The sequence below is a fragment of the Elgaria multicarinata genome, chromosome 8 (genome assembly GCF_023053635.1).
Source record: "Elgaria multicarinata webbii isolate HBS135686 ecotype San Diego chromosome 8, rElgMul1.1.pri, whole genome shotgun sequence".
NCBI lineage: Eukaryota > Metazoa > Chordata > Lepidosauria > Squamata > Anguidae > Elgaria > Elgaria multicarinata.
Window position 1 is genome coordinate 92,940,483 of NC_086178.1, and position 26,214 is coordinate 92,966,696.

The following is a 26,214-nucleotide window of genomic DNA, read 5'->3' on the forward strand; positions in this document are numbered from 1 at the left end:
CTACTCATACATAAGTCCCACTGGGTTCAGTCGGCCTTAGTCCCAGAGAAGCGGGTACCAGATTGCAGCATTGGTCAAGTCTCTCACTGAAAACATAGAATGAGATTTAGGGATGGTGATTGCATGGGGCTCCCAGTTGTATGATCATGTCCCCCCACTATTGCCTGTATTGGGGAGCATGGTTGGAGCAATTTGCATGATTGTGGCAACCTTTTTTTGCACCATTACAATTGTACAATTGATAGCCCCCACATGGATGCAACACTTGGTGCCTGCCTCCATGCAATCTTTGTCAAAAGTTGTTGGTGGACCAACATGCTCTCATTAACACGAGAGCTGCTGAGTATGTGAACTGGATCTTAGTTTTGACAAACTTCAATCCCTCCCCATTGATTTCAGTGGAACTTAGCCATGACTAACTTCTTGTTGGATTGTGCCTTTAATGCCTTTGTGCCTTTAGCGGGTATGTGGCAGGGAAACATTTAGCAAACATGGCATTGCAACTGAGAACTTCTGCTTTCCCCTGCCTTATGCTTTTTCCTGCCATGTAACTACCAAAGGCCTATGTATGCACTTAGGGCATGTCTACACGAGGGGAGGGGAGGATCTCGCAATATGCTGATCGTGAGATCCTCCCCTCAGTCCACATAGGCCATGCAACATCCTGGGCATCGCGCCCGTCACAGCAGCCATTTTTTTTAAAAAAAAAAACAACCAAGAAGTGCTGGAGCTCATGAGTGCTCCAGTGAAAATTAAAAGGTAAAAAAGCACACCACCCAACCCTGCTCCCCTCCCCACCCTCAGTGGGCACAGCGAGCCCGAAGAGCTCCGTGCCTTATGCCTGGTTCCCAGCTCCTTGCGTTTACTTGCGAGGAGCTGGGACAAAACCGGGACAGTCCCGACACCGTGGGAAAAACCAGGTTAAAAGCCGTCTGATTATCCCAGGGAAATGGAGGGATCATCCCTCTCTGCCCCCGGGATCCCCTGTGCGTCATGTGGATGCGCAGGGATGATCCTGGGGCGATCCCCGGAATAAGGCATCATCTAGACATGCCCTTAGAATCAGCAATCCAAGTTGAAATCAAATGTGCAATAGAAAGTTAACCTTAACCTCTACTCCTATGGAGTAACGAATTCTGAGTTTGAACAATACCAGTTGCTCTCTTCTTTGATCCATTGAAGCACAGCTTTTATTTGTTAAATGCTAAAATGCTTTGATAGAATGTTCAATTACAAGGATGATAGAAATGCTTTACAAACCTTCACTTGGTTATAGACCAAAATGGTATTTTGGTAATTAGAAATTCAGGAAATGGACATGACAAAGATTAGAGAACAGTATTTTAAATGTTGGATCTCCTTCATCTGTCTTGTCATGGGAAATTTAACATTTACATATATTTAAATAGAGATTTTCATATGTACCAGAAAGCAGGCCACTTTCATCCAGCCAGTTCAGTGAAAATTGTGATGTGCATCCTCATTGAGTATGTGATTGTATTGGCTATTCTTCATTGTATTCATTGGGTTTGTGCTACTAACAGAAACAGAATGTAAGGGGTCTTTCCTAATGAACTTACTAATAATTGAAAATGTAATTACATAAATATTTCAAGCCGCATTTATAATCTAATCTTAAAATGCGTCATAGGCAAAACACTGTTGAAATTAATGGGGCTTGAAAAGGAATTTTTAGACTATGACCATAGGTTTATACATTTGGAATAATTGTAGCTATGGGAGCGTAGTATTTTAACGGACCATAAATTAATTTGGATTAAAGATTGGGTTTTGCATAGGATGCTCAGGAGCATTGCTCATTCTTTCAATTAATATTTGTTAACTGATGTAGCTCAATAATCTTGCATTACATGATTCTTACTTACTGGAGAGACTATAGTTAAGTGATCAAGCATCAATGGTTGTTTGGAGAAATGGGACTGACCTGATACTGACCAGGTCTGAAAACCAGGACAAAAGATAGATCCATCCTTGGTGCAAAGTGGCTCTGGGTTAATATAAGAGTGATCAAGCTTTGTATAAATAAATGGTCAGGGACAGTTTTTCACATTGAGAAAGACTGCCCTAGATGTTTTAGTAACAATCATATCCAGATTAAGAATATCATGTGCATGCCTTCTAATGTGGTTTGTATGTGCACATCTGTTACATAAAGAATTTTATGTCCCCTGGTGTAATTTTCTCCTTTGGCCATGGGTGCTTCCAAACAAGGCTTTTATTGTGTAACTGTTCATGGATTTTCATGGAGGGTGCAGACAGTGTCATAATCCATTTTTTAATCAGCATTTTCCAACCACCACGTCCCTATTTTTCTAATTGCAAAAAAATCCAGTGAGGGAATCAGCAGAACAGGAGTGCAATTTTTGGGGCACAGTCTGGATAAAGATAATGTGCAACTGAAGCAGGATGGGAGGAGTTGCCCTGGATAAAGGTGGATGATATGTTCAGGATGGCCCTCCTTTCACCATCACTTTTGTTTGGTTGTGGAGCCATTTCAGGACCTGCAAAGCAAGTCCTTTTCCTTCTCCCCAAGATTCTCTGAGTTTACAAAGCAGGGAGAGATGCCATTGAACACAACAGAATTTACTTCTGAGTACACATAAGAAGGAACTAACTGTAAGACTGCAGATCCTTTACTGGTGATGGATTTCTTTTCTTTCTTTTTTTTAAAAAATGAAAGATCATTCTGCTGTAAAATCGTTCACGACTGAGATGCTTTTCTTTTCTAAAGGAGACAAGCCCCCCACCCCCTGGAGGTGCCATGAGGCACCTTGCACCCGCGTTCCTTCCCGGCATCTTCCCGCGCCTCTGGAAAGGTAAAAAAAAATTAAAACAGGCGGAGGAGAGGAATGGGGCCGTTCCTCCCCCCCCTTTTAAAAATTGTTATAATCTCTATCTGTGGAGCTCCACAGATACAAATAATAAAAATAAAAACCGGGGGGAAGGAACAAGGCAGCCAGAGGAGGATGCGAGAGGGACTGGGCAAACCACATCTCCTCCCTCTGGCTGTCCGTTCCTCCCCACCTACCCCTATTTCTTTTTCTTTTTATTATCTGTGAGGGAATCTACACGTCGTACTGAAGGCGCATGCATGCGCCCCCAGTACGCCCCCAAAACGATGGTGTAGATTCTGCCTACCTGCAGCCCAGAAGAGACGGAGGAGGCGGCGGCTGGGGAATCTGGCCGCGTCCTTGCCGCCACCTCCCCGCCGGCCTCCTGCTGCCAGCAAAAGAGCCACCCGGGTTGGAGAGCTCGGCGGAAGTGGAAGCCGAGCTCTCCGACCCGGGTCGCTCTTACCCCAGCAGCAGGAGGCCGGCGGGGAGGCGGTGGCAAGGACGCAGACGGATTCCCCAGCCGCCGCCACCTCCTCCATCTCTTCTGGGCTGCAGGTAGGCAGAATCTACACCATCGTTTTGGGGCTGGGGTCACATGCATGCGCCTTCAGTACGACATGTAGATTCCCTCTGTGTCTGCGGAGCTCCACAGTTATCTATATATATAAAAGCTCAGACTGCTCCTCCAAGCCAGTTATAGTTTTGCCCTCTGGCACCATCTAGGGACGTTCCTCGGAACTGCAGCCTTCTATGGAAGTTCCAAGTTCCGAAGAAAGATAACTGCCATTTGCTTCCCGCCTAGCAGAGGGGCCCAAACCCACTAACCTCCTCACCAGACTGCTCCTCTACACCTGTCGTATGAGACGGGCTTTTTTGCTAGTAGATAATAAATGTTTATAAAAGGGGGGGAGGAATGGCCCGTTCCTCTCCTCTCCCCAGAGGTGCGGGGCCGCCCATGGTGACCAATCAGGAGGTGTCATGGGCTCCGCTGCCAAAAATGTCAGGTGGAGTTTTCAGGGTTTGCCCCTGGATGGCTTTGCAATGGCGGCTGTGTCATGTAGATGACCTGCCACTACTGCGAATCCACCCCGGGGCAAGCCCTTCATGTAGATGTCCCCAGGGAGGCCAGACTGATCCATAGCTTGTCAATTTCAACTGCTGCTGCCTTCCCTTCTCTCTTTGAAGAAGCAGAGTTTGTACAGAATGAGAGGTGGCTTTTCAAATGTTGGGAGAAGTGTGTGGGGTTAGGATAACAAAATCCCACACTTTTCTAGCTTGGTTATGAAACTAATCAGAAAATCAAGGAGTGAGTTTAAAAATGACTAGCAAAAGGAACCCAGAGTTTGCTAGTCCCACTGCATACTTATGATTACTTAGAAGTCAGGCTGCCATCCAATTGTCCTGTGCAGCAGGTACCCTTAAAAAAAGCAAATGCACACACACGCACACACAGAAAATAGGGTGCTAAAATTGTGCAGAGAAGGAGAGAGATGTAGTAATCAAAATGATAGGAGGGAGGTGTGGTGACCATGAGGAATTGGAAAAGGGGAGGGGATAACCCTGCCCTCTTGGTTATGTTATGCCCACTTTTTGGATAGAACATAGTAAGAGGCACACACCAAAAACCCACTAGAAACACACCCACCCCACCGAAGTGTGGACAATTGGTGGGAATTCTGCTTTTAGCCTACAGCGGAAGAGCAATGATCAGTAGCACTAGCTCTCAGTCTGGAAGCACCCCATGAGCATGGAAATAGGGCTGCCCTGCAGGAACTGTACCCTTTCCTCTTCTACGTTAACCAGAGCAGGCGTAGACAACCTGGTGACCTCCACTATTTTGGACTACAACTCCCATAATCCCTGATCAACATGGCCAATCAATGATAAGGGATTATGGGAGTTGAAGTAGAAAGTTGAGCACCACGTTGATTATGGGAGATGAGCATCAGTGTACATTTCAAATCCAATTCCTTGGGTAAGTTTTTTTTTCATTGTCACTCAGACATTAGTCCTCATGGACAACATGTTAATATGCAAGTAGGTGTGCATTTAAATGCCTGTCCGACTTATGCCTGTGGTTCTTAATACAGCAAGGGAAATATATATGCATACATTTGTTTATATATGCAGATCTTAGCTGGAATGGAGAAATGGGCTTTATCCAGTGACAGCTTTGTGTTAGTAGAAAGCACAAGGTACTGCACCTGATTTTTGCCAAACTCCCCTACCCAATGCAGACCTGGCACCCCAACCCTCCAAAGAGCAACTCCTAAGGGTTGAGGAACTCTCTGGAACTCTGTTAGATATATAGCGTGAAGGACTGCAGCAGGTAGTAGAGATTAGCAAAAATGAAGTATCCCATCCCACTAGCACAAAACCAGTGTTCGAGTCAACATACTGATGAGCTAGCAGAGATAGTTTACCAAATGCATGTAGCAAAATGGAGGCCAGAAACAATGAAAAAAATAATAGCACAGATGGATAAGATGCAGCGACAAGCTGCAAATGGTGTAGCTTGTCAGTTATCTGCTTTGAAGATGGTTCATGTGAAGTTTTGAATAACCAGACCTCTTCCTTCCTATCCATTTTGTTTTGAAGTCTAGCATTCCTAATGCCATGGAAATCCACTACAATGGGGTTGTTGAACATATAGCCAATAGTCCAGATATGGATAGAAGAGCTCTTCATGTCGTTCCTGTATCATCCAAGCCCGTATTTATCATATCGAGTTTCCATCCCCCTTTCACTACTCTGCTGTCACCAAACATTTCATCATTAGTCCAGGTGGTAGCGAAGTCAGGGCGCACGCAATTCCAGTGAGTATCAGTGAGGTTGCAGGAAGCAGGACAACTGCATAGTGATATATGGTCAGGGTTCAGCTCTACAGCAAACACACGTTCTGCCACAGGCAGTGGAAATTGCCAAGTTGGGGATTTTGAGCCTGATTTCCACTTGCCATGCAATATCCTTTGTGGAGCCCATGGTGATGTTGATTTCATCAGTATGGTATAGTGCAGGGATTTGAAGCCTCGGTCCCACAGGCCTAATTCAGCTTGTACAGGTTCCACATCTGGCCACGGAGCCTCTTGGGTTCCTCCAAGGGGCAGGGCTTGGAGGCCAAGCCTCATCCCATGCAGGAATCCTCTCTAAATGTGAGTAGTGGGAGACTCAGCTGTTGCAGGGAGCAACAGCTGCTCCTTCCAGCACTGGCCAGAGATGACCCTCCTCCCAGTGCCAGCCAAATTCTTTTGCATGGTGCACACCGCCTGAAGCCAAAGACTTAAAACTGGTGTGTGTGTGTGTGATGACATCAGTGAGAATGGCTATGTCTACTGATGTCAACCAACCCACAGAGGGCTACTTCAGCCCCTACCCCTGGAACATTTTGGCACCCCTGGCATAGTGTAATATCTAAGCATGTGAGCTAAGCGAGGAGGTCCCCAATTCAAATCTCATTTTGGTTATGAATATATTAGATGGCTTTAGATAAGTCATTATCTCTCAGCCCCCAACCCCCTATAATCAAAATTATAATGCTAACCTGCCCTCTTGGCTTGTTATAAGGATTACTGAGAGAGTGTTTATGAGATACTTCATATTTCGTCCAAAGAGTGCTTCTTCAGTGGTTGTACACTGAAGGTAACAGATATGGCCCATTGGCAGCTGGTGAGATAGTAGACAGTAGTAAGAGGCTACTGCCACTGAATGGCGAACAAGTGAGAGTGGACCCCATGCCCGTAGCATTGGTGACTGCTTGGTGGTAGCAGTGGCAGGGAGCAGCTAGAGCTAGTATTGCAGCCATCCCTATGTTGCTCTAGCTTCACCTTGCTTCTGCTGCCACTAAACAACAACCTCCTCTGGGGCATGAAGTGGGCCCTCCGTCCCCTTAGTTACCACTCAGATAGAGGTCTTCCTACTCTCTATCTTCCCTTGCTAGTTGCCACTCATGTGGCCTCATCACTATAAAGCAGTGGGCATCCCTGATCTAAGTGTGATAATGTTCCCTTGATCACCACAGTAGAATGTTCTGCACAAATTTCCTGAGTAGCCTGAGCAATGGGACGCCCAGTTGCATCTGGCTTGTGATGAAATCCACAGTGAACCCATTTCACCACGAGCAAACTGTAATCCAGGGAGACAAAAAAGGGTATATGGGAGATGAGCTCAGTGAAACTTGTGATTTAATCCATATTTTAGGCAGGAAATGGGCTATCTGGGTGGGAATGGTATAACCTAGAAAGGGGATACCAAAAATACAGTAATGGAGATTGATGGCTTTATTTGGGAAGAGGACTGCCAGACCTTCTCCCCCATCCCCACCCCATGCTTGTAGATGGAGAAAAAGTTCTATGCGCTGTTTCCCTTTTTTCTTGCACATCTTGGCATTTGAACTGGCATTTGAACATTATGATTAAAGAAAGAAACACATATGTTAAAAGCTCAGAAATAAATGACCTCTTGTCAATATTTCCAAAGCAATCTAAGGAGAAGGCGCTCTAGTGACCCGAATGGTCAAATTCAAGACATTTTTTTCAGCTCTGCAAGCTTCTCTGTATGGTTACTGAAAGTTTCCTATATTGTGTGCAATGCTGCCACATTTTGTTTCTTGTTTTGAGATTTTGTTTCGACTTGGATTAAGAATGGCCTCTGAAGTTCCCCTTGCTTTCTGGGTACTTACGGGCAATCCCAGAGGACCTCGGTCTCCTTTTTCTCCCCGGGCACCCTTTTCGCCTTGCTTTCCATCAATACCTGCTTCCCCCTAAAGGAAAGATGCATCAGAGAAAGCCCAACACTCCCCTGGAATGTTTCTAAACAAACAGGAATTACATAGCAAAGGCACCCAGTAGCATGAGATAACATAGCAATGACCAAATGACATTTTGCAGCCAATTTCACTCTCACACTAGACAAAGCCAAGCTGCTCTACAAGTTTCATTGAGGAGATTTATAGTGTACCACAGTGAAAATGGTAGGAGAATTAGATAGGAGAATTAATCTCTGTGGTAGATACCAGATTTGATGGCAATGGAGAAATCCTGAGCTCCTGTAGATGAAGATTAAGAATTTTTCAGGTAACCTGATTTTTAGATGCTAGGTGCTAACTGTGGATAAGCAACTTCAAGGCACCACATTCAACTTCATTGACTAGGAGGGGATCTACACTACTGCTTTAAAGCGCTTTATAACAGTTTTGACAACTGTTGGGGCCCAGGACACACTGCATATACAGCTTTCAAAACATTTTCAAAGCGCTTTAAAAGCAGTAGTGTAGATCCCCCCTGATTCTCACATAATGACAACCCATTGGTTTGGAAACTGATAGGTTGTCGTGCGCAAGCAGGTGTGCTGCCTATTGTGCGTCCACCTCTTCCACTTTACCGCACAAACCACGTTCAGCTACTTCGTAGGTGGTGAAGTGTGACATGTGACTCTGAACTGCTGGTTTGTTTAGAGGCTAAACAAACAGCAATTAAACAAACAGCAAACCATGGGTTTTTAAACCAAAGCGTTGTTATATGTGAACATGGGCAAACATATCTGTTAGAGATGTAATTCTACATTGAAAAAGAAAAGAAAAACAGCTTCGTAGAGGCCCATTCTGAACTGAGAAGGGGTGACGAGGGAGAACATAACCCTTTTCATCCGTGCTGTTCCCCTATTCCAAATTGTCGACTTAAAGAGCAGCAACAACGTTTGGGTTCTAATACATGTATTGGTAGATAATTGGTATAAGAAACATAGGGTTTTATTTCAACTGCTTCATATCCTAACTACTTCAAAATGGGGATTTAGGGTACATTACTGCAGAACCATCAAAGCCAGTAGAGTAGCATCCTACAAAATTGCTCTAAAATGCCAAATTTGATCCATTGTAATTGCTCTTCATTCTTACCTTAGGTCCTGGAAGGCCTTGAAGACCCTATATTTGAAAGTACAAAACAGAGAAAAGGTGACAAACCATTCTTGTGACTTAAATTTCTGGATCCCAGCACTCTTATATTACTGTCATTCACCACTTACTAGCTAACAGATTGGATTATAATAACTAGGGAAGTTATAGCAAATGTCATTATGCTGTTTGCTTGTTTTCCCATCTTTTGCTGTCCACAGAAAAGAGTGCACCAGTAGTAATGTACAAAGTTGATAGACACTGCTCATAAGATCCTTTTAGCATGCTTTAAGTCTTCTCTAAATGAGCTGTTTATAACACCCTCATTTCTGGCCACTCATGGAAGTTTCTGGGTCAAATAAATGATGCTGTAAACAAACAGGACATCTCCCATGGTTTTTCCTCTTGTTCTGTTTTAAAATAGATCAGAAAAAAGCCGGAACAAACCCTTAATAATGTCAAATTGGAGTGTGTAAAGCTGGCATCCCACTATGAAGTTGCCGAGGAAGGACTTTAAATGGAGGGAGAAGAGGGTAAAATGCTTCCTTGCAACAAAGGGAAGCAGATCTGATTCCCATGTGTCTACTCAGAAGTAAGTCCCAATGTGTTCAGTGGGGCTTACTGCCAAGAAAATGCACCAAGGGTTGCAAACTTACAGCACAATCTTACTTATTATTTTATTTATTTATTTATTACATTTTTATACCGCCCAATAGCCGAAGCTCTCTGGGCAGTTCACAAAAATTAAAATCATGAAGAGCATAAAAACAACCAACAATCTAAAAACACAAATACAAAATCCAATATAAAAAGCACAACCAGGATAAAACCACACAGCAAAAATTGATATAAGTTAAAATATGGAATTAAAACAGCAAAGTTTAAATGTAAGTTAAATTAGGTGTTAAAATACTGAGAAAATAAAAAGGTCTTCAGCTGGCATAAGTAAGTCCTGGCTTTCCTGGGGGCTGTGAGGAAACAGACAAGCACAAGACACACACACCCGCTGCTCCTTTGCACATATGTCAGAGAAGGAGGGAGGCGCTACCTCAGTTCATCGGTATCTGCCATATAGAAGAGCCCCAGGAAGCAGCAGGATCTTCCGCCTTGACGCCTCCTCCTCCTGTGTAATTCAACTCATATCAATCACGTCAAAGAACCAGGAGCACAATAGTGCAGGGTAAACAATGGGATTTCCCTTAATGCAGAGATGCTCTCGGTCACCTGCATTTATAAAATAAAATGGGGATTTTATATAGGCATGTTAATCAAAACTTTTTAGAAGGATAGTATTGATTGGTACAGCAGTGTTGACCTTTGTGTTGTTGATTGCCAACCTTTTGCCCTTGGCGGGGCTTTTTTCCTTAAATGAAAAGCTCTTGTCTATATATGTGGGGAAACTCCTTTTCAGGAGGTACAGTTTGGAGCATCTCCATTCCTCTACTCTGCTCAAAACTGTAGCAGACATAGCGCATCTCTACATTAAGGGGAATCGCGTTGCTTACCCAGGGTTGTTGTGCTTCCTGGTTCTTGGCACGATTGATATGAGCTGAGTACACTGGAGGAGAGGGGTGACAAGGCACAAGATCCTGCTGTTTCCTGGGGCATCTTTAAAGGTTTGAATCAAGGGAGTGACTCCCTCCCTCCCTGGTATGTGTGCAAAGGAGGGGAGGGGAAGTCTTGTTTTCCTAGGTTAACTTGTGCTGTACTGCTTCCTCGCAGCCCCCAGGAAAGCCAGGACTTGCTTCTGAGTAGATGTAAGACTGTGCTTTAAGTCTGCAACCCTAGGCACACTTATTGGGAGTAAGCCCCATTGAACACAACAGGACTTACTTCTGAGTAGATGTAAGATCGCATTATAAGTCTGTAGTCCTCAGCACACTTACTTGGGAGTAAGTCCCAGTGAAGTTAAAGGAGTTGGGGTGATCATTTTACCTTCTTCTCCCTCGATTGATTGCAGACACAGGAAAGTCCTTCCTCAGCAAGTTCACAGTGCAACCCCAGCTTTACACACAGCTCAATTTGCACCATTAGAGTTTATTCCAGCTTTTCTCTGATCTATTTTAAAATGGAATAAGGGGGTGGGGGGCAAACTGCAGGAGACGTCCTGGCTGATGTCAACGTCATCAAAAGAATGTGCGAACTTCCGGGAGTGAGCAGTCATAAGCAAGGTTTATTTTACTCATGTGAAGAAACCCATAGACTTCTTTTTGCTAGGAAGTATTAGCATATGTAGAGTATTAGCATATGTATATTCCAAATTTGTCTGTCAACCACCTCCAACTATGGGAGAGACAGGATAAAAATGTATTAAATAACTATAATACATTTAAATTACTAGCTCATAGTGAAGACAGGAGTGTCCTGGGGTAAAATTCACTTGGTTTCCTGAGATTTTCTGCACTCGTACTTGTGCTCTACCATTAGCACAGACAGTTGCCACCCCTACATGAGTGGAGATGCACACGATGCTCCATTGAAATAATGCCATATAAATATCAAATTCTGTAGATTCTTATTTATTTATCCCATGTATTTCTCAGCTGGCTTGCAATAATAACACAAACATACATTTTCCAATATAATATATTGGTAAAACCACAAATTAGCATTAATAAACAACTAACTGAAAAAAAGCCACCTACAGCCCAGAAAACTCAAAACTATCAGCAGTAGCAGCGTATCAAATAAACAACTTTTCAATTTAAAGCCAGATAAAACAAGTTTTAAAAGCCATGACAGATGGGGCCAGCTGTATGTTTCTTGGAAAGGAATTCCATAGGGTAGGGGCCACCACTAAGAAGGCCCTATCTCGTGTGCTGCACAGATGGGCCAATGAGCAGGGCCTGCAAAGATCTGTAAGGGGTGGGTGGGTGTGCATGTGCACATAGAGGATTTCTTCAAGATAAGGAGATAGGATAGGGGGAAACTCAAGGCAGTAGCTTAACTTTATAATGCATTATATTACAAATAGGACTTACTGATGTCCCTGGTGGGCCTTGGGGCCCTGGTGGCCCAGTTACCTGAAACCCAAAATAGAAAAAACAAATGTCATTGCCATAGTAAATAACTTTAATAAAAGCATATTATGTAATCTTCAAAAAGGCAGATGTATGAAAAATGTGAATAACTATTCTGTAAACAAATGCACCAGCCTGATTCCAAGAATGTTGTTCAGACATAAATGCCACTGAGTTCCATGTGATGTGCAATATAATCCTATGCATGTTTATTTGCTATTTAATGTGCTTGGGATTACAGCTCCTATGTGTATTTCTGAAACCACTGACTTTGGGATACTCCAGATGTGATGTCAGCACATCTGTATGTTTAAGTACTGATTTGTTTCTGACACATCGAAAGAGGCGATGGGGTACATTTTTAACCACAAAAGGGCTTTGGGGATGAGTGTCTCTTAGCTTTTGAACTAAACAAAAGCTAAGAGTGTAGGTAGCCAGGAGAGAAGTGCTTCGGGTAGAGAAAGGTTCTGCACTCCTCAGCTACACACCATTCCTGTAGTTAAAAATGGACCCTTCCCGGGCAGATTTATGCCTACGCAGCAGGTCTGGTGCAATCACAACTAGGCTGGGCTACTTTAGTAGAACTACCAAGGAGTAGGCAGTTTGATGTTCACAACCCATGAAACCCTGGGGGGGATGCTTTCAGCTATGCCATTGATAGATAGTGTGATGCCCTCTTGGTTATTTTTAAAATGATAAATTGTGGCAAGGTAACTTACTGAGTCTCCAGTGTCTCCTTTTTCTCCAAGTTCTCCCTTTTCTCCCTAAAAATGCAACAATGATCATTATAATATAAATCCCAGCACTAGTACAATAACTCTTTCTTGAGCTTGACAACATTAGCAATTTTCACACTGCTGAAAGTTCAGATGAAAACATCCATTAAGGAGTAAACAAAACTGCCGTCATGCTTACAGTCCCTAAAAAAAATACCACCGGCTGCCTAGATTTGCAATACCAGCTGTCTTTGAATACTTGACCACTATGCTACCAAATTTAGGCAATGCCATAAATCTATAAACAGCTTACAGAAAGGAATCACAGTATTTGAACTCTTAAGAAACATATTCCCAGAAAGTCTGCATCTCTGGCTCACACAACTGATTGGAACCCACTTTATTCCAGAGATAAGCTTGCCTACACACATCCAATTTTTCTCCACCTAGAGTAATTTTCTGCATTCTTAGTTTAAAAATAATCAAGAATTTGAAGGGTGATAAGTGGTGACTATTGTGAGAACTGTGGTACTGGCAGTTCCTGGTTCAAACCTCACCTCAACCACAAACTCACTAACAATGCAATCCTATCCCATGTCTACTCAGTGATAAGCCCTACTGAGTTCAATACGGCTTATTCCCAGGTAACTGTGTAGACTGCAGCCTAAACTTCAGTTGAGAAAAAGCTCAAGTAGTTTCCAATGGGATGCAACGCTTTGCAGTACTTGATCTTCTCTGAGGTGGTGGATGTTTTTTGGATTGCTTACTGTAAAACCTGGAAGTCCAATTGGGCCTATTAGGCCTGGAGGTCCTGGCATCCCTTGTTCACCCTTTTCTCCAGTCAGGCCATCAAGACCCTGTATGGGAAGAAATATTTATTTATTTATTTTTAAATACGCAACCATTCTATGGGAAATATGTGATAATTGCTTGCTTTATCAGATTGGACCAATATTGCCATCCAAGCACTTAGGAATCTGACTAGTATTGGCAAGGGGCCCAAGACGACACCCTTTGCAGCCTTTCTCTGCAGAAGTTAATTTATCTTCCACAGTTTTCTCTCCAACACGTTACTTGACATAATCCATAGCTAAAAAGCACATTCAATACAAGTCAAGCAAGCACTTTCGCCCTACTTCAAAGGGCCTAGTAATGTTCATCACTTTTTATTCCCTATTGGCCATCCGAATTGACACATCGCACGTCTCCCATTTCCCATTCCTTACCCTTTCTCCATCATGTCCAGGAGGACCTGGCAGGCCAACTTCACCCTAAGGTGCAGAAACCAATGTTGGGGGCGGGGAGAGAGAGAGAGAGAGAGAGAGAGAGAGAGAGAGAGAGATGTAAAGAGCCATTTTACTTATTTGTATAGAAAGCTTAAGAGTTGACAAAAAATATGGAGATAGAAGGAACATTCTATTGCAGGCTTCCCCAACTTGGTGCCCTCCAGATGTTTTGGATTTTAACTCTTATTAGTTATTATTATTTATTTATTTATTTATTTATTTATTTATATAGCACCATCAATGTACATGGTGCTGTACAGAGTAAAACAGTAAATAGCAAGACCCTGCCGCATAGGCTTACATTCTAATAAAATCATAATAAAACAATAAGGAGGAGAAGAGAATGCAAACAGGCCAGCATGGCCAATAGTCAGGAATGCTGTGAGTTGTAGTCCAAATCATCTGGAGGGCACCAGGTTAGGGAAGGCTGGTTAGGGATGGCACTTGAAGTTTGGTGGGATAAAGAAAAGATTGAGATTATATACCGTATTTCTTCGATTCTAAGACGCCATCGATTGTAAGACGCACACTAATTTCTGTACCATCAACAGAAAAAAGGCTTTGATTCTAAGAAATAATAAACGCACCCACGATTCTAAGACGCACCCCGTTTTTAGAGATGTTTATGTGGGGAAAAAGTGCATCTTAGAATCGAAGAAATACAGTATTAATTGAGTGCTTCATTGGTTAATACATGGCTCTAAGTAACCCTAGTATATTCAGGTGATAAGTTATGGAACAACTGAAAAGCATTTCCCCCATACTTGTGCCTTCCCCCCCCCCCCCCGGGGAGCCCCGTCATGCCAGCATACTGTATTGGCATTGCACTAGAGGTCGCTTACACTAGTGCTACATCAATGGTGTAAGCGAAGCAGAAACATTGGATAATGCCCATTGTTCCTATTAGCTAATTTACTTGAGTGGTTGTCAGGTTGCTACCTTGAAATCCAGACTATAAATTCCCTGATGCAGAGGGAGATGAGGTAGCCATGGCTATACCGGCTCGTTCTGCCCCTTTCCCCCATCTGTTCTGCAGCATAACTGGAGTCTGCTTGTTACAGCAAGTGGAGGAGAGAATAGATGGATAACAAGACCAAAAGGAAATCATGTCGCTGGACTTGTCTCTTGCTCTTCTGTGGAATCTCTAGGTAGCAATCTGGCATTCTTATTTGCATCACAATAATGGTGCTGTAGGACTCCCATTTCATCATACATTTCACAGAGGGATTACATTCAAGGGCATCAAAATTTTGGGTTAACTTTTCATGAAGAAATGCAGCCTATTCCTCCAGCTGCGTTTTAGTGTCCACCATACTCATCCAGTGTTAATGGTATGTACTTAAAGGGGGGCAATTAAAGTTCAGCACTCAGTTTTGTGGTGTGCTTCCTTTGTGTCCCCTGGGGATAAACTAGTTGCTCATAATGGTGCAATCATCAGACATAAAACCATGACGTAAAATTAATCTTAGTGGAAGACTTTTGCATATGTTATGTTTTTAAAGTCATTTTCCTAAGGTAAATTAATTTTATAACCAGGTGTAACTGCCATCTCTCCCTGTACTTAGGGGTCCTTCAGACAGGCGATTTTTTGTGTGATCATCATAGTTTGGTCACAGTTTTTCCTGCATGCTTTACACAGTGCTGTTGCCATGCAGTCCTTGTCCCACCTCTTCCCCCACTTTTCATGTGTTATTTTGCTACGAAGAAAATGCAGTACTTTTTGGCAGTCATGCGATGAAACCGCCATCGACTCCCTGTGTAATCCTCCCATTGCATTATGTCCAGCTTGGGTGGGCGGGTGTTGGGCGGTGCAGTGTTAACATCAGTACTGACGAGGATCAGTTGTGTCTCTTCCCGCCCCTCCTGCTCAGCTCCATATTTCAGGAATGCCTAAGCAGTTGGACAACGGGGAGGAGGATGTGAACCCAACCTGTTTCCATTTAATCCCCTCTCCCAGTATGCACTCAAACGAGAAAAGTTACTGGTTGCTTTTACAGGGACAATATTGACTTGCACGTGGGGGGTGGGGAGGTGGGCTTCCAAAGACACAGACCTCTGAATTTGTGAAGAATCAGCGCTTAACAATGGGAAATGCCCGTAAAACTTTTAGCCCTTTCTATTTACTCTCCATAGAAGAGAAGATGTGTTCCATTTCACGCTGAGAGAAGGAAAGGACAACGTCAGAGGCGTGGATGTCCAATAACATCTTGTCAGCTTCACCCATCCGTGAAAATGGCATATAGTGTTATGCATAAAAAGAAGAACCGGCCATATAAAGACCCCATTTAAATCCCGAAAAGAATCCAGAACAGGAAGAAGCGGTAAACTATGCGAGAAAAGCTCTGTCTGAAGATGCCCTTAATGTGCGTTTACCTCAGGTATTGCAGGCAGGGGTAAAAAAATGTAACATGCACAAACAAAAGCTTTCAGGATGCAGCTGACTGAAACAAGGATGGGTGAGAGGCTTCTTGTTTCAGCCACTCTCTAAGCATATTTTTAATTTATTGCTTATCAAATATTTTTTGCCATTAACAGCATACACAATACTTAATCTAGGAAGGAACAAGAATAGCACATCACACCCTTGTCCCAAGAGAGTAGAAACTAATAAAAGGTAGAATGGTAGACAAGAAAGACATTATTATATATAATAACATATATTATATGTGATCTGGAAACCATCCTGTTGTCATGGTCAACCACTTCCTCGTGAAATTTGGTCTCCTGGTGCCAGTCCCTCACTGGAGAGGTGGGGGACTCATTAAGATTTGGGGATCTAAGACAGAGTGCTCGAGATAGTGGTGATGTCTTAGCTGTAGATGTTTTTGAATGAAACTGATTATCTGGTTCCATTTTAGTCTGGGTTCAGGCCTGATTTGGAATAGAGTTGGCCTTGGTCACTCTGATGGATGACCTCCTTCAGGACAGGGACAGGGAGAGTGCAACCCTATTACTTCTTCTTAATCTCTCAGCAGCTTTTGATATTGTTGCCCACAGTATCCTTCTGGATCACTTCTGTGAGTTGGGAGTCGGAGGCACTGTTCTACAGTGATTTTGCTCTTACTTGTGGGGTAAGTTCCAGAGAATAACACTGAGTGACTGCACCTTGGCAGTTGAATTGTGGGGTGCCACAGGGCACCATCTTGTCCCAATGCTATTTATTATAATGTGAAGCTGTTGGGAGTGGTCATTAGGAGATTTGAGGCAAGTGTCACCAATATGCTGATGATACCCAGTTGTATTTCTCTATGACATCTGAATTGGTAGAGACTGTGCATGTTCTGAACTGGTGCCTAGATGCAGTTACGGGTCAGATGAAGGCTAATAAACTGAAGCTCTGTCTTATAAGACAGACACTCTATGGGTGAGCACTTCCCAAGTCTGGGAATTGGGATGTTTGCCTGTCCTAGGTGCAGTTGCACTCCCCTGAAAGAACAGGCTTGTAGTTTGGGGGTGCTCCTGGATCCACCATCTCTGTCACTGGAAGTGACCTTGGAGCACCCATTACCAACTTTGGTTGATGTGCCAACTATGCCCGTTTCTTCATAGGGACCACATAGACATGCACTGGTAGAAACCTCCACCCACCCACATACAGTTCAGAAGTTAGAAAATATGGCATGTTTCAAATGCCTCTGAAAACGCACTTGTTCACCTAGGCTTTCTCTGGCTTGTATTTAACAGAAATTAACTATATGCTGTTCCATCTTATTGCTCCTTGTATTGTTATTGTTATTGGAATTGTGTTTAATAGTGTATTTTAAATGTGATTTTGTTAACCACTTAGGAATTTTATTATATCTAGTGGTATATAAATATTACAAATGAATAAATAACTAATAAATAACTATTCATTAAGGAATGAAGAAAATATACAGTGCGTGTAACTCTACTAGTCATGTAGCATGCGAATGTCCCGATTTTAAGTAGACTTGGAGCAGAATCCAATTGGACTTTAAAAAAAATCTTATTAAAGATGCCTGAATCTTTTGGATTGAAATCTATGGGACCAAAAGTGCTTTCACTTTGATGGATATGGCCCATGTTTATGAATCACCATGGTCAACTGTTACCTTCTGTCCAGGTGGTCCTGATGGCCCTGCAACACCTGGCAGTCCGGGAGGTCCCTAATGCAAGAAAAAAATCCATAGTTCAAATAATATGAAAACAAAACAACCTGTTTACCTTTTTTAAAAAAAATCAATTTTTTTAAATTTAGAATAGGTAAGGATAGGGATGGAGGAATCCATCCAGAGGGTGAAGCTGTGGAACTTCCATCATCTTGGCCCCTCAGACTTTGGCTTGCTTCCCTGTGACCTGGTCCAACTCTATGCAGATCAAGTTGGCCCAACTCGTGGATTTTTGAGATTTTTTTTCTTGTATCAGCACATGGATTTGGGCAGCAGTTTGCTTAATTTTTGTCCATAATATGCTTAATTTGTGCAAATTGTGGCCATAACTTGCACAAATCACAGCTGCAATTTGTACAAATTATGGAAATTGCAGGTGCAATTTGCGTAAATATCAATTTAAGAAAACTAAAAGTTAAAAGAGTTTCTGGATTTTGTGAAAAAGCTCGCATCTCAGCTTTGCAAATGTAAACTGAGCCAGGAAAGCCCAAAAAAGAGCTGGATTCCCTCACAGCCAGCCAGCCCTAGGTAATAAAGGTCTTTAAAAACAGGACATATGTGAAAAATATATATTTCTAAAGAGGGAAAAGGAGAATATCAGATACAAGGAAACATACTGCAATTTTGTGGATTTGTTTTTAAACTATCTTTGCATCCTTCAAAACTGTGGGATCCATTGTCCAATGTCAAGTAAGCAGAGGTACCATAATAATTCATTTGATAGTGCAGGTTAAATGCCAAATACATAAAATAATAATAGAATGCCAGCACGGTATAGTGCCTAGAGCAGCCTTCTCCAGCCTGGTGCCCTCCAGATGTACTGGACCAACTCTCTCATTCCCCGCCAGGGAATACATGTGGAAAGCACCAGGTTGGGGGAAGGTGGGCTAGAGTGTGGGACTTAAATCAGGAAGATGCAGGTTCAAACGCCTAGTTTCCTATGAAGGCTCAGTCATTCTTTCTCAGCCTAACCTACTTCACAGGGTTGTTGAGTGGATAAAATGTGTACATCACTCTGATCTCCTTGGAGGAATTCTGTGATTAAAAAATGAAATAAAATAAAAATATCCATTCAATCCATTTCCTTTCTTTCCTGAGACTAATACTGACATGAGATTTTTTTTCCTATTGATACTATAAGTCCTCTCTCAGCAAACCATGGTGCTAGATTCAGACAAGAGTGTTGTAACAACACTCATGTGGTCTCTAGGAGATTCCCACTGCCAGATCTGGTGGTGTTGCCTCAAGCAGTGTATTTCTTTCACACTGCTGGACAAACTATACATCTCTTTAAAAAACAAACAAACCCCTATTTAAAATGTTTTTCTTTAAAAAATGACAATGTGAGACGAGGGATCTGTTTTGCTTACAGCAGAGTCTTGGCAAGGGTTTTCCAAGTTAACATAAAATACAAGACCCTGGGTAGGTTTCAGGGGCAGGTCCTCCCAGGGTGCTTCTGGTGGTGCTGGGCCTGATGTGTAGCGCAGTGCCGGAGAAGAAGAACAATGAGAACGTACACCTCTGTGTTCTCTGTGTTCATAATGCAAAGGCGACTTCTGCATGTGTGATCTTTGGCTTAGTGTGACACACAGGGCATGTCTACACCTAAGGGTGTAGAGGGAGGGAGGGGGAGGATCGTGGACTTACCTGCTTCCATGATTCTCCCCCAGCATCTAGATGGCCACATAACATCCCAGAAAGGAAGAGGGACTTCATGGACACCTTTTTTTTTTTCAGAAGAGGAGCCGCGCGAATCGAAAAGATATAATTTTAAAAAAACAACCCATGCCCACCATACCCATGCCATCCCTGGGGTGGCGAAATTGCTGGCCTCTGACACCCAAAGGACACGTGCCCCCCCCAAAAAAACAGCTCGGTGCTTCAGCCCTGCTACTCGCAGGGATGGTTCCAGGACTGTGGCAAAAATCAGGACCCCATGAAAATGGAGGGGTCATCCCTGCTTGCCCCCAGGATTCCCTGTGCGTCATTTGGATGCACAGGGATGATCTAGGAATGACCCTGGGAAAAAGGGCTGGTGTAGACATGCCCACAGTCTATTAAAATAAACCTGCCAGTCTAGTTGATTCTGCCCCTTTTATATAACTGATCTGATAATAAACCAAACTACATACAGGGAAAATGTTGACTCACCATAAGGGCCAAGGTTCGGATCTCCTGGAGAAAAGAAATAATGTCCGTGTGTTTTAGAGGCAATATATTTCTTTTCCTTTCCAAAGAAAACTCATGTTTATGTAATTAATCAAAATCATAATGAAATATTAGGTAGTATTTCGCTATTAGAACTGCAAAATAACTTTTACAGCATACATTTTCTTTGGAAAAGTGGGCCTTGCAGCCTTATAGTTTATAAGATTTTATCAATATCTATCTATCTATCGATCGATCGATCTCCCTCCCTGCCTCCTTACCTACCTATTCATTTAGAAATTTACAGGTTGAGCAGCCATTATTACTTATTATCATTTATATATTGTATTTTTTGTTAAGCCATCAAGGTGCTGCACAACAATTAATAAAAGCATAAAGCCACAGGCCATCAAAAACACTAAAAAGTCCATTACACAGGCCATTAAAAACATTATACATGCATAGAAGCAAGTATTCAGGCAGACAGTGCTAATCAAAAGCAATATCGCTCCAGCATCTTGACATCCAAACCCATCTCCCCCAGCTAAATCCAGAAGCAATTGCCATACAACGTTTCTTGTACACATACTCCAGACTCAGGCCCTGCAAGTTGATATGACTCAAAGTACACGTCAATCGGGCTTCAGATAGTCAAATTGTTGATTAGTGTATATGATGTTACATGTCTGTTCATACTGAGTTTATATTTGTAACCATGTATTCTTCTTATGCGTGGTTTGGTAAATATCTCTAGGGTGAGAATGGTGGATTTGTAGATGTGAGCTGATTGGCTGAGAGAGATGGAGGGGGTGAAGTGTGTATTTGTGCTATATAAACTAGGTGCTGTGCCTGTGGGAGGGGAGACAGGGATGAAAGAAGATGAGAGATGGGGATTTGAGATAAGATTGGGTTTAGAACAGAGTTAGGATTTTTGGATTGAGAATGAGTGAGTTAAGGATTCAATGATGATTTGTGGTGATTGTGCCAGGATTGTTTGAGAGTGATTTTGTGAGTATTATGTTTGAGGAAACCTATATTAATAGAGCCATTTAACAGTTACTTGTTTATTGTTCAAGTAAAGTCTGTGTATCCTCGAAGATAGAGAACAGAGTAAATAGTTGGGCCTGAGCCTTAAAATTCCTGGTAGCAGCATCATCACACTGGAGAAATTTCTTTACCGTTGCTTCCCTGCCTCCGCTTCTGTCCCTCATTACTTCCTCTTTCTTCGCGGAGGGGAAAGAGGAAGTAAACAAAGACCACGTGGCCCATTTAGGGGCTGTTTTGATCGTGCCACTTTTCCTGCACAGAGCAGGAGATCACGCCACATTCCATTAAAAAAAAGTGGATTTTTTGGGGTCTACTTTGCGATAGAAAAACAAACGGAAGGAGCAGGAGGCGCGCAGGAGGTGAACAAGGTCGTATAAAAGATGTGCGCATATCTGTAAGTGGGCAATAGCGAGCATGTGATAAAACGCTCGTCTGATGAACCTCCAGGTGTGTGAGAGAAAAGGTGGTTCTTGCTTGGGGTGAGAAAAGCAAGTGCATTTTCCTAACAAAGCTCACACATTCCCAAACTTGTGCTGGTTCAAAAAAATGTGTATGTTGGAAAAATGCACATTTTTATGTTTAAGTCAATTTTGGCACACACTTTAAAAAAAAATGCACACCCAAGTGTGTGCTTTTCCTGTTTGACGAACAACAAAAAGCAGTGTGCAATCAGGAAATGACGTGGACCAAGCTTGGAGGTGGAACTTGGAGAAACTCAATAAGTTGAGCTTTGTTGATTCTCCCATCCATAACTGTGATTGATTGTAATATTTATTTATTTAGAATATTTATATACTGCTCCCCATTGAAATTTTTTGGAGCAGTTAAAACAATATTTAAAAAGAAACAAAAACAGAAATCCAAGGCTGCATGTTAAAGAAAGGCTTCTTGGAATAAAGATGTTTTCAGGAGGCACCGAAAGGAGTACAAGGTTGGAGCCTGTCTGACCTCCAGAGGCAGGGAATTCCACAGGAGGGGTGCCACCACGCTGAAGGCTCTTCCCCTGGTGGAGTCCAATCGGAGGATGGATCTAGGTGGAACTACCAGGAGCAGGCCCTTGGATGACCTCAGTGACCGGGCAGGTTGGTAAGGGAGAAGGCGCTCTCAGGTATCCTGGTCCCAAGTTGTTTAGGGCTTTGTACACAAGTACAAGAACCTTAAACCTGGCCCGGTAGCGAATAGGTAGCCAGTGCAGTTCCCTCATCAGAAGAGGTACACATAGAAAGGGTGCCTAATTCTCTATATATGTGCATATGTCTCTATATATGTTAACTGTGTTTGTTGATCACTTGCTCTAACACAAACAGCAAGAAACAGCCAGTTACTCTTCACAGAATATCATCTGGAAACAATAAGCAAAAAGGTAATTGGAGCGTCATGATTACACATGGTTCTGGTCTTGTATATGTCACTTTCTTACCTGTAAAGCTTCATTGATATTGCCATTGTAATCTACCATTTCATTCTTTCCTGGTTCACCCTTGAAACCCTGTACAAAAATCAACCATGTATGTGGTTAAAAACTGGAGTTTCCATCTAGATTCGATATGTCTGGAGCACTACTGATTTCTAATAAAAGCCTGTTAAATTGCAGGATTTAAAAAGCGCATTGGGATAATATTCAGATTTTTGCTAGCAGTCCAGGATGACGCTTAACACATTGTTTTTTACACATACAGTGTTCACACAGATCAATAGCAAAGCTGTATGTATCTATTTTTAGAGACGGGCATTTAAACACATTTATGATGGCCAATTTAATCCATATGCTTTGAGCCATTTTTTGCAGTACAAACCAGAAATACATCTGTTGTAACTGAGGAGGAAAACTGAGATCCCAGTGATAATAGGGAAGGATACAAATGTTTTAATAAATAAATAAATAGGTTGAAGCAGCACAGGGTACCGACTGTTGACAATAATGCTGAGGTTCTCTAAATGAGTGATTTACAGCATGCTTGTGATTGGCCACTCATGGAAGTTTGCGGGTTCATTTCACAATGTTGTCAGCATCCAGGGCTCCTCTCACCCTGGAATATCTGGATTTTTTTGCGGTTTTAAAAAACCCAGAGATAATGTTCGGGAATTCTCCCAGCGTGTAATCTTGAAGTTGCGCTATAATAATGCTACCCTATGGCACTGTCTCAGTATAGTCAATTGAGCACATGGATTAGGAAATACTCAATTTAAAACCACATGGTCACTTGTGTAATGCTGCCAATCACATCCAAGAAATAAAGCAAATGCAGATATTCACGGGAAGGCAGTGCATTTTTTAAAAAAAAAAATGTAGAGAAACCCACTGTTTCCTCATCTAAGGACTATTCATTAATATACTGTAGACCCTGACGGAAGAGTAAAAAAATACTTACCCTTGGGCCAAAAGGCCCCTGTTCCCCAGGAGCTCCAGCTTCTCCCTGTAATATGGAGACCATTGAGTTAGTGAACTGCTACAATCTTATTTATCCAAATGGCCTTACATAATTATGTTGACTGAGGATTCATGGGAGACAGAGTGACTTTTGATAACCAAGGATGGATTCACATGATCCATGTTTTTCACATGGCGTTTACAATATACATGCAATCACCTGTGCATTTTAAACCTCTGCCATGGGCTGGATATGCTGACTGGAACAGGTTTTTCAACACAATGTATGGATCCTCTAGAATTTAGGATAAAGCAAAGTCCATGCTGGGTGTTTCTGCTGCGCCTGTTTGAAATCTTGTGTACCTTTATAAGGTTAGACTGTATAGTTGCAGCAAAGGTGAAGCATAGAGCAGTGGCACCACAAGGGTGACCAATGCAATGCTTTTCGTGATAATGACAAGGTGACCAGAATCAAAGGAGAAAAGGTCCCTTCTGCCTTTAAGAGCTAGGTACAACCATTTCAGCAGGCGTTGCTTCCCCACCCATACATGACAAGCTGCCACAATTCCCTGTTCTAACCTGCCACAATTCCCTGTTCTATACAACCCTTAAAGGTGATTCTCCTTTGCATCTGGCCACCTTAATAACCGTGACAGGCACTTCAGTTCTTTGCCCTTGTCAAAACAATATTTTCAGAGAGGGCAACAGTAGAGTTAGACCCTTGCCTCGTACTGAAATCCATATTAGGATGAATAATAGTTCGAGGAGAAAGAGATAGCATCGTTCAAGCAGCAATCGAACACTCAAAAGATTGGTGGCTTACCAGTTACTAATGGTAGTTAAAGTAGTAATACTTCAATCTTGATATGAATAAAATGAATATTAGTTGTGATAATAGTAATACTGCTATCATCACAACTAATATCATTCACTGAGTACCAACAGTATGCTAGGCACTGTAGAGAAGACACAAGCAATCCTTGCTCATGGGGTTTACAAGGCTTTTTCCTGCTGAAAACATCTCTGCATTCTAGATCCATAGAGTAGAACTTATGAAATCCTTTTCAGAGGAAAGTATTAATTTATGCTACAGTACACAGTTTGTCCTTCATTGTAGAAGAACTATCAAGTTTTTAACTGGCGGGAAAAAAAAACTTTGCAAGACTTCTAACTCTTTAACTACTAAGCAATACTTGCTTTTTAAAACTTGAAGTAATGTATTTATTCTCATTTCGAATGTCTGACTCTATATTACGGTCTTTGGGCTGTCTATACGTGCTCAAAGCCCCACAGTGGCTGTGAATATGTGCTGTGTTAGTTATATGATGCAGCTGCAGATTTGCAGGGTTGTGGGGTAAAGAAATCAGGCCTTATCCTGAGTTTTGGTGGGAGCGAGGACACTGCAGCTCTTCTGCCATCTGACCTGACTCCATGGCCAATCCAGGGGGTGGTCCTGGCAGGTGGCGACCAGCAAAAGCCAGGAAGAGGGCGGGGGCCGGCTCCAGCACCTGGATGACTGCCAGAAGGCCCATTCTGCCATGCCCGGCAAAGCCTGGGCATGGGGAGGGTTTTGTGGGCGGGGCAAGGAGCAGACGTGTCTATCCTGCATTGGCAGGATTTCCCGCCACTGGGGCTGGGAGGGGTCAGGTCCTTAAAGGTAGGTGCCTGACCCCTCCAAGTGCTCTTGCTTCTGCGGCTCCCTCCCTCCCTCCCTCTAGACAGTGTGTACTATGGGTCGCCACTAGGGGGCCGAGTAGGAATTTTTTGCTCACGCTCTGAATTGGGAGTGAGTTGTTTCGCCTACTCCACACTGTAAGACATCGGGGGAGCATAACTAGGTCAATTTGGCTGCGAGTTAATCTGGTCACCTAATTCTGGCAGGTAGAGAAGGGGCATCCAGAGGGAATATAATGGCGAGCTTCCAAGGCACTGTTTCAGTGATAGGTGGCTCCCGAGGGCTCCCAGTGTTGAGCCTTGTGGCCAGGCTGGGGGATAAGGACCGCCTTTGAGGCCGACCTCCCTCACCCACCTTGAACCTGTGGGGCATGGGTTGGGGGTGACAAGGGAAGGTCTCCCTACCCCACGTAGGGGATGGACAGCAGGGTGGCGAAACTGAGCGCCACCCCCTGGGCCAGGAAAGCTCGCCCCTTCACTTAGGAAGGCCTGAACGGAGGCCTGGCTGGATGCCCGATGGGAACTCCCCTTTGCAGATCTTGAATAAAAGTGGCCCAGTTTAAATCCCAGCACTTGTGTCGTCTCTTATTTCTTGCGTCCGTCCCACAAATCCCATGTTCCCTCCTTGACGTAGGGATTAACTGATGCCACCCTGGGTAAGTGAAACCACAGGGTTTAGCGGCAATGCAGCACCAGCTCGGTGCCATGGAGACAGCTCCCCTTTCTAGATATAAAACTATGTCAGTATAAACTGGAAGTTACCCTGTCCCAGATAACAGTGTATTTTTCTTTTCTTAAAAAAAAATACTGACTCTGTGTTTCACAGTAGCTATAGTGGGGATATTTATTTATTGAGTTTCCATGAAAAAGAGATTGCCTGAAAATTCTAGAGACCTGGTACACGCATCATCCTTATCCACTTGTCTACATGAAGACAGGGAACTTTGATCACATCCTCTTTAAAGAAAATAAAGAGCAGGTTTTATTCCCCTGTTGCTATTTGCTGGTCTTCAGCACTTGAAATAAGTAAAATGCCCTAAATTATTATTATTATTATTATTATTATTATTATTATTA

The 26,214-nt window shown here is 42.9% G+C and overlaps 1 protein-coding gene across 1 annotated transcript in view; it reads right to left on the reverse strand.

Annotated features, from left to right (window-relative positions):
- The window catches only part of COL13A1 (collagen type XIII alpha 1 chain), a 121,519-nt gene that overhangs the window by 27,826 nt on the left and 67,479 nt on the right, over positions 1 to 26,214 (reverse strand). Inside the window, exons 20-29 of the mRNA XM_063133018.1 lie at positions 23,465 to 23,509; positions 22,513 to 22,581; positions 20,049 to 20,072; positions 17,841 to 17,894; positions 13,708 to 13,752; positions 13,249 to 13,338; positions 12,485 to 12,529; positions 11,727 to 11,768; positions 8,749 to 8,775; positions 7,534 to 7,614 (exon numbers count right to left, since the gene is read on the reverse strand). Coding sequence (XP_062989088.1) covers positions 7,534 to 7,614; positions 8,749 to 8,775; positions 11,727 to 11,768; positions 12,485 to 12,529; positions 13,249 to 13,338; positions 13,708 to 13,752; positions 17,841 to 17,894; positions 20,049 to 20,072; positions 22,513 to 22,581; positions 23,465 to 23,509 — 522 coding nt within the window. The remainder of the gene's footprint in view (positions 1 to 7,533; positions 7,615 to 8,748; positions 8,776 to 11,726; positions 11,769 to 12,484; positions 12,530 to 13,248; positions 13,339 to 13,707; positions 13,753 to 17,840; positions 17,895 to 20,048; positions 20,073 to 22,512; positions 22,582 to 23,464; positions 23,510 to 26,214) is intronic.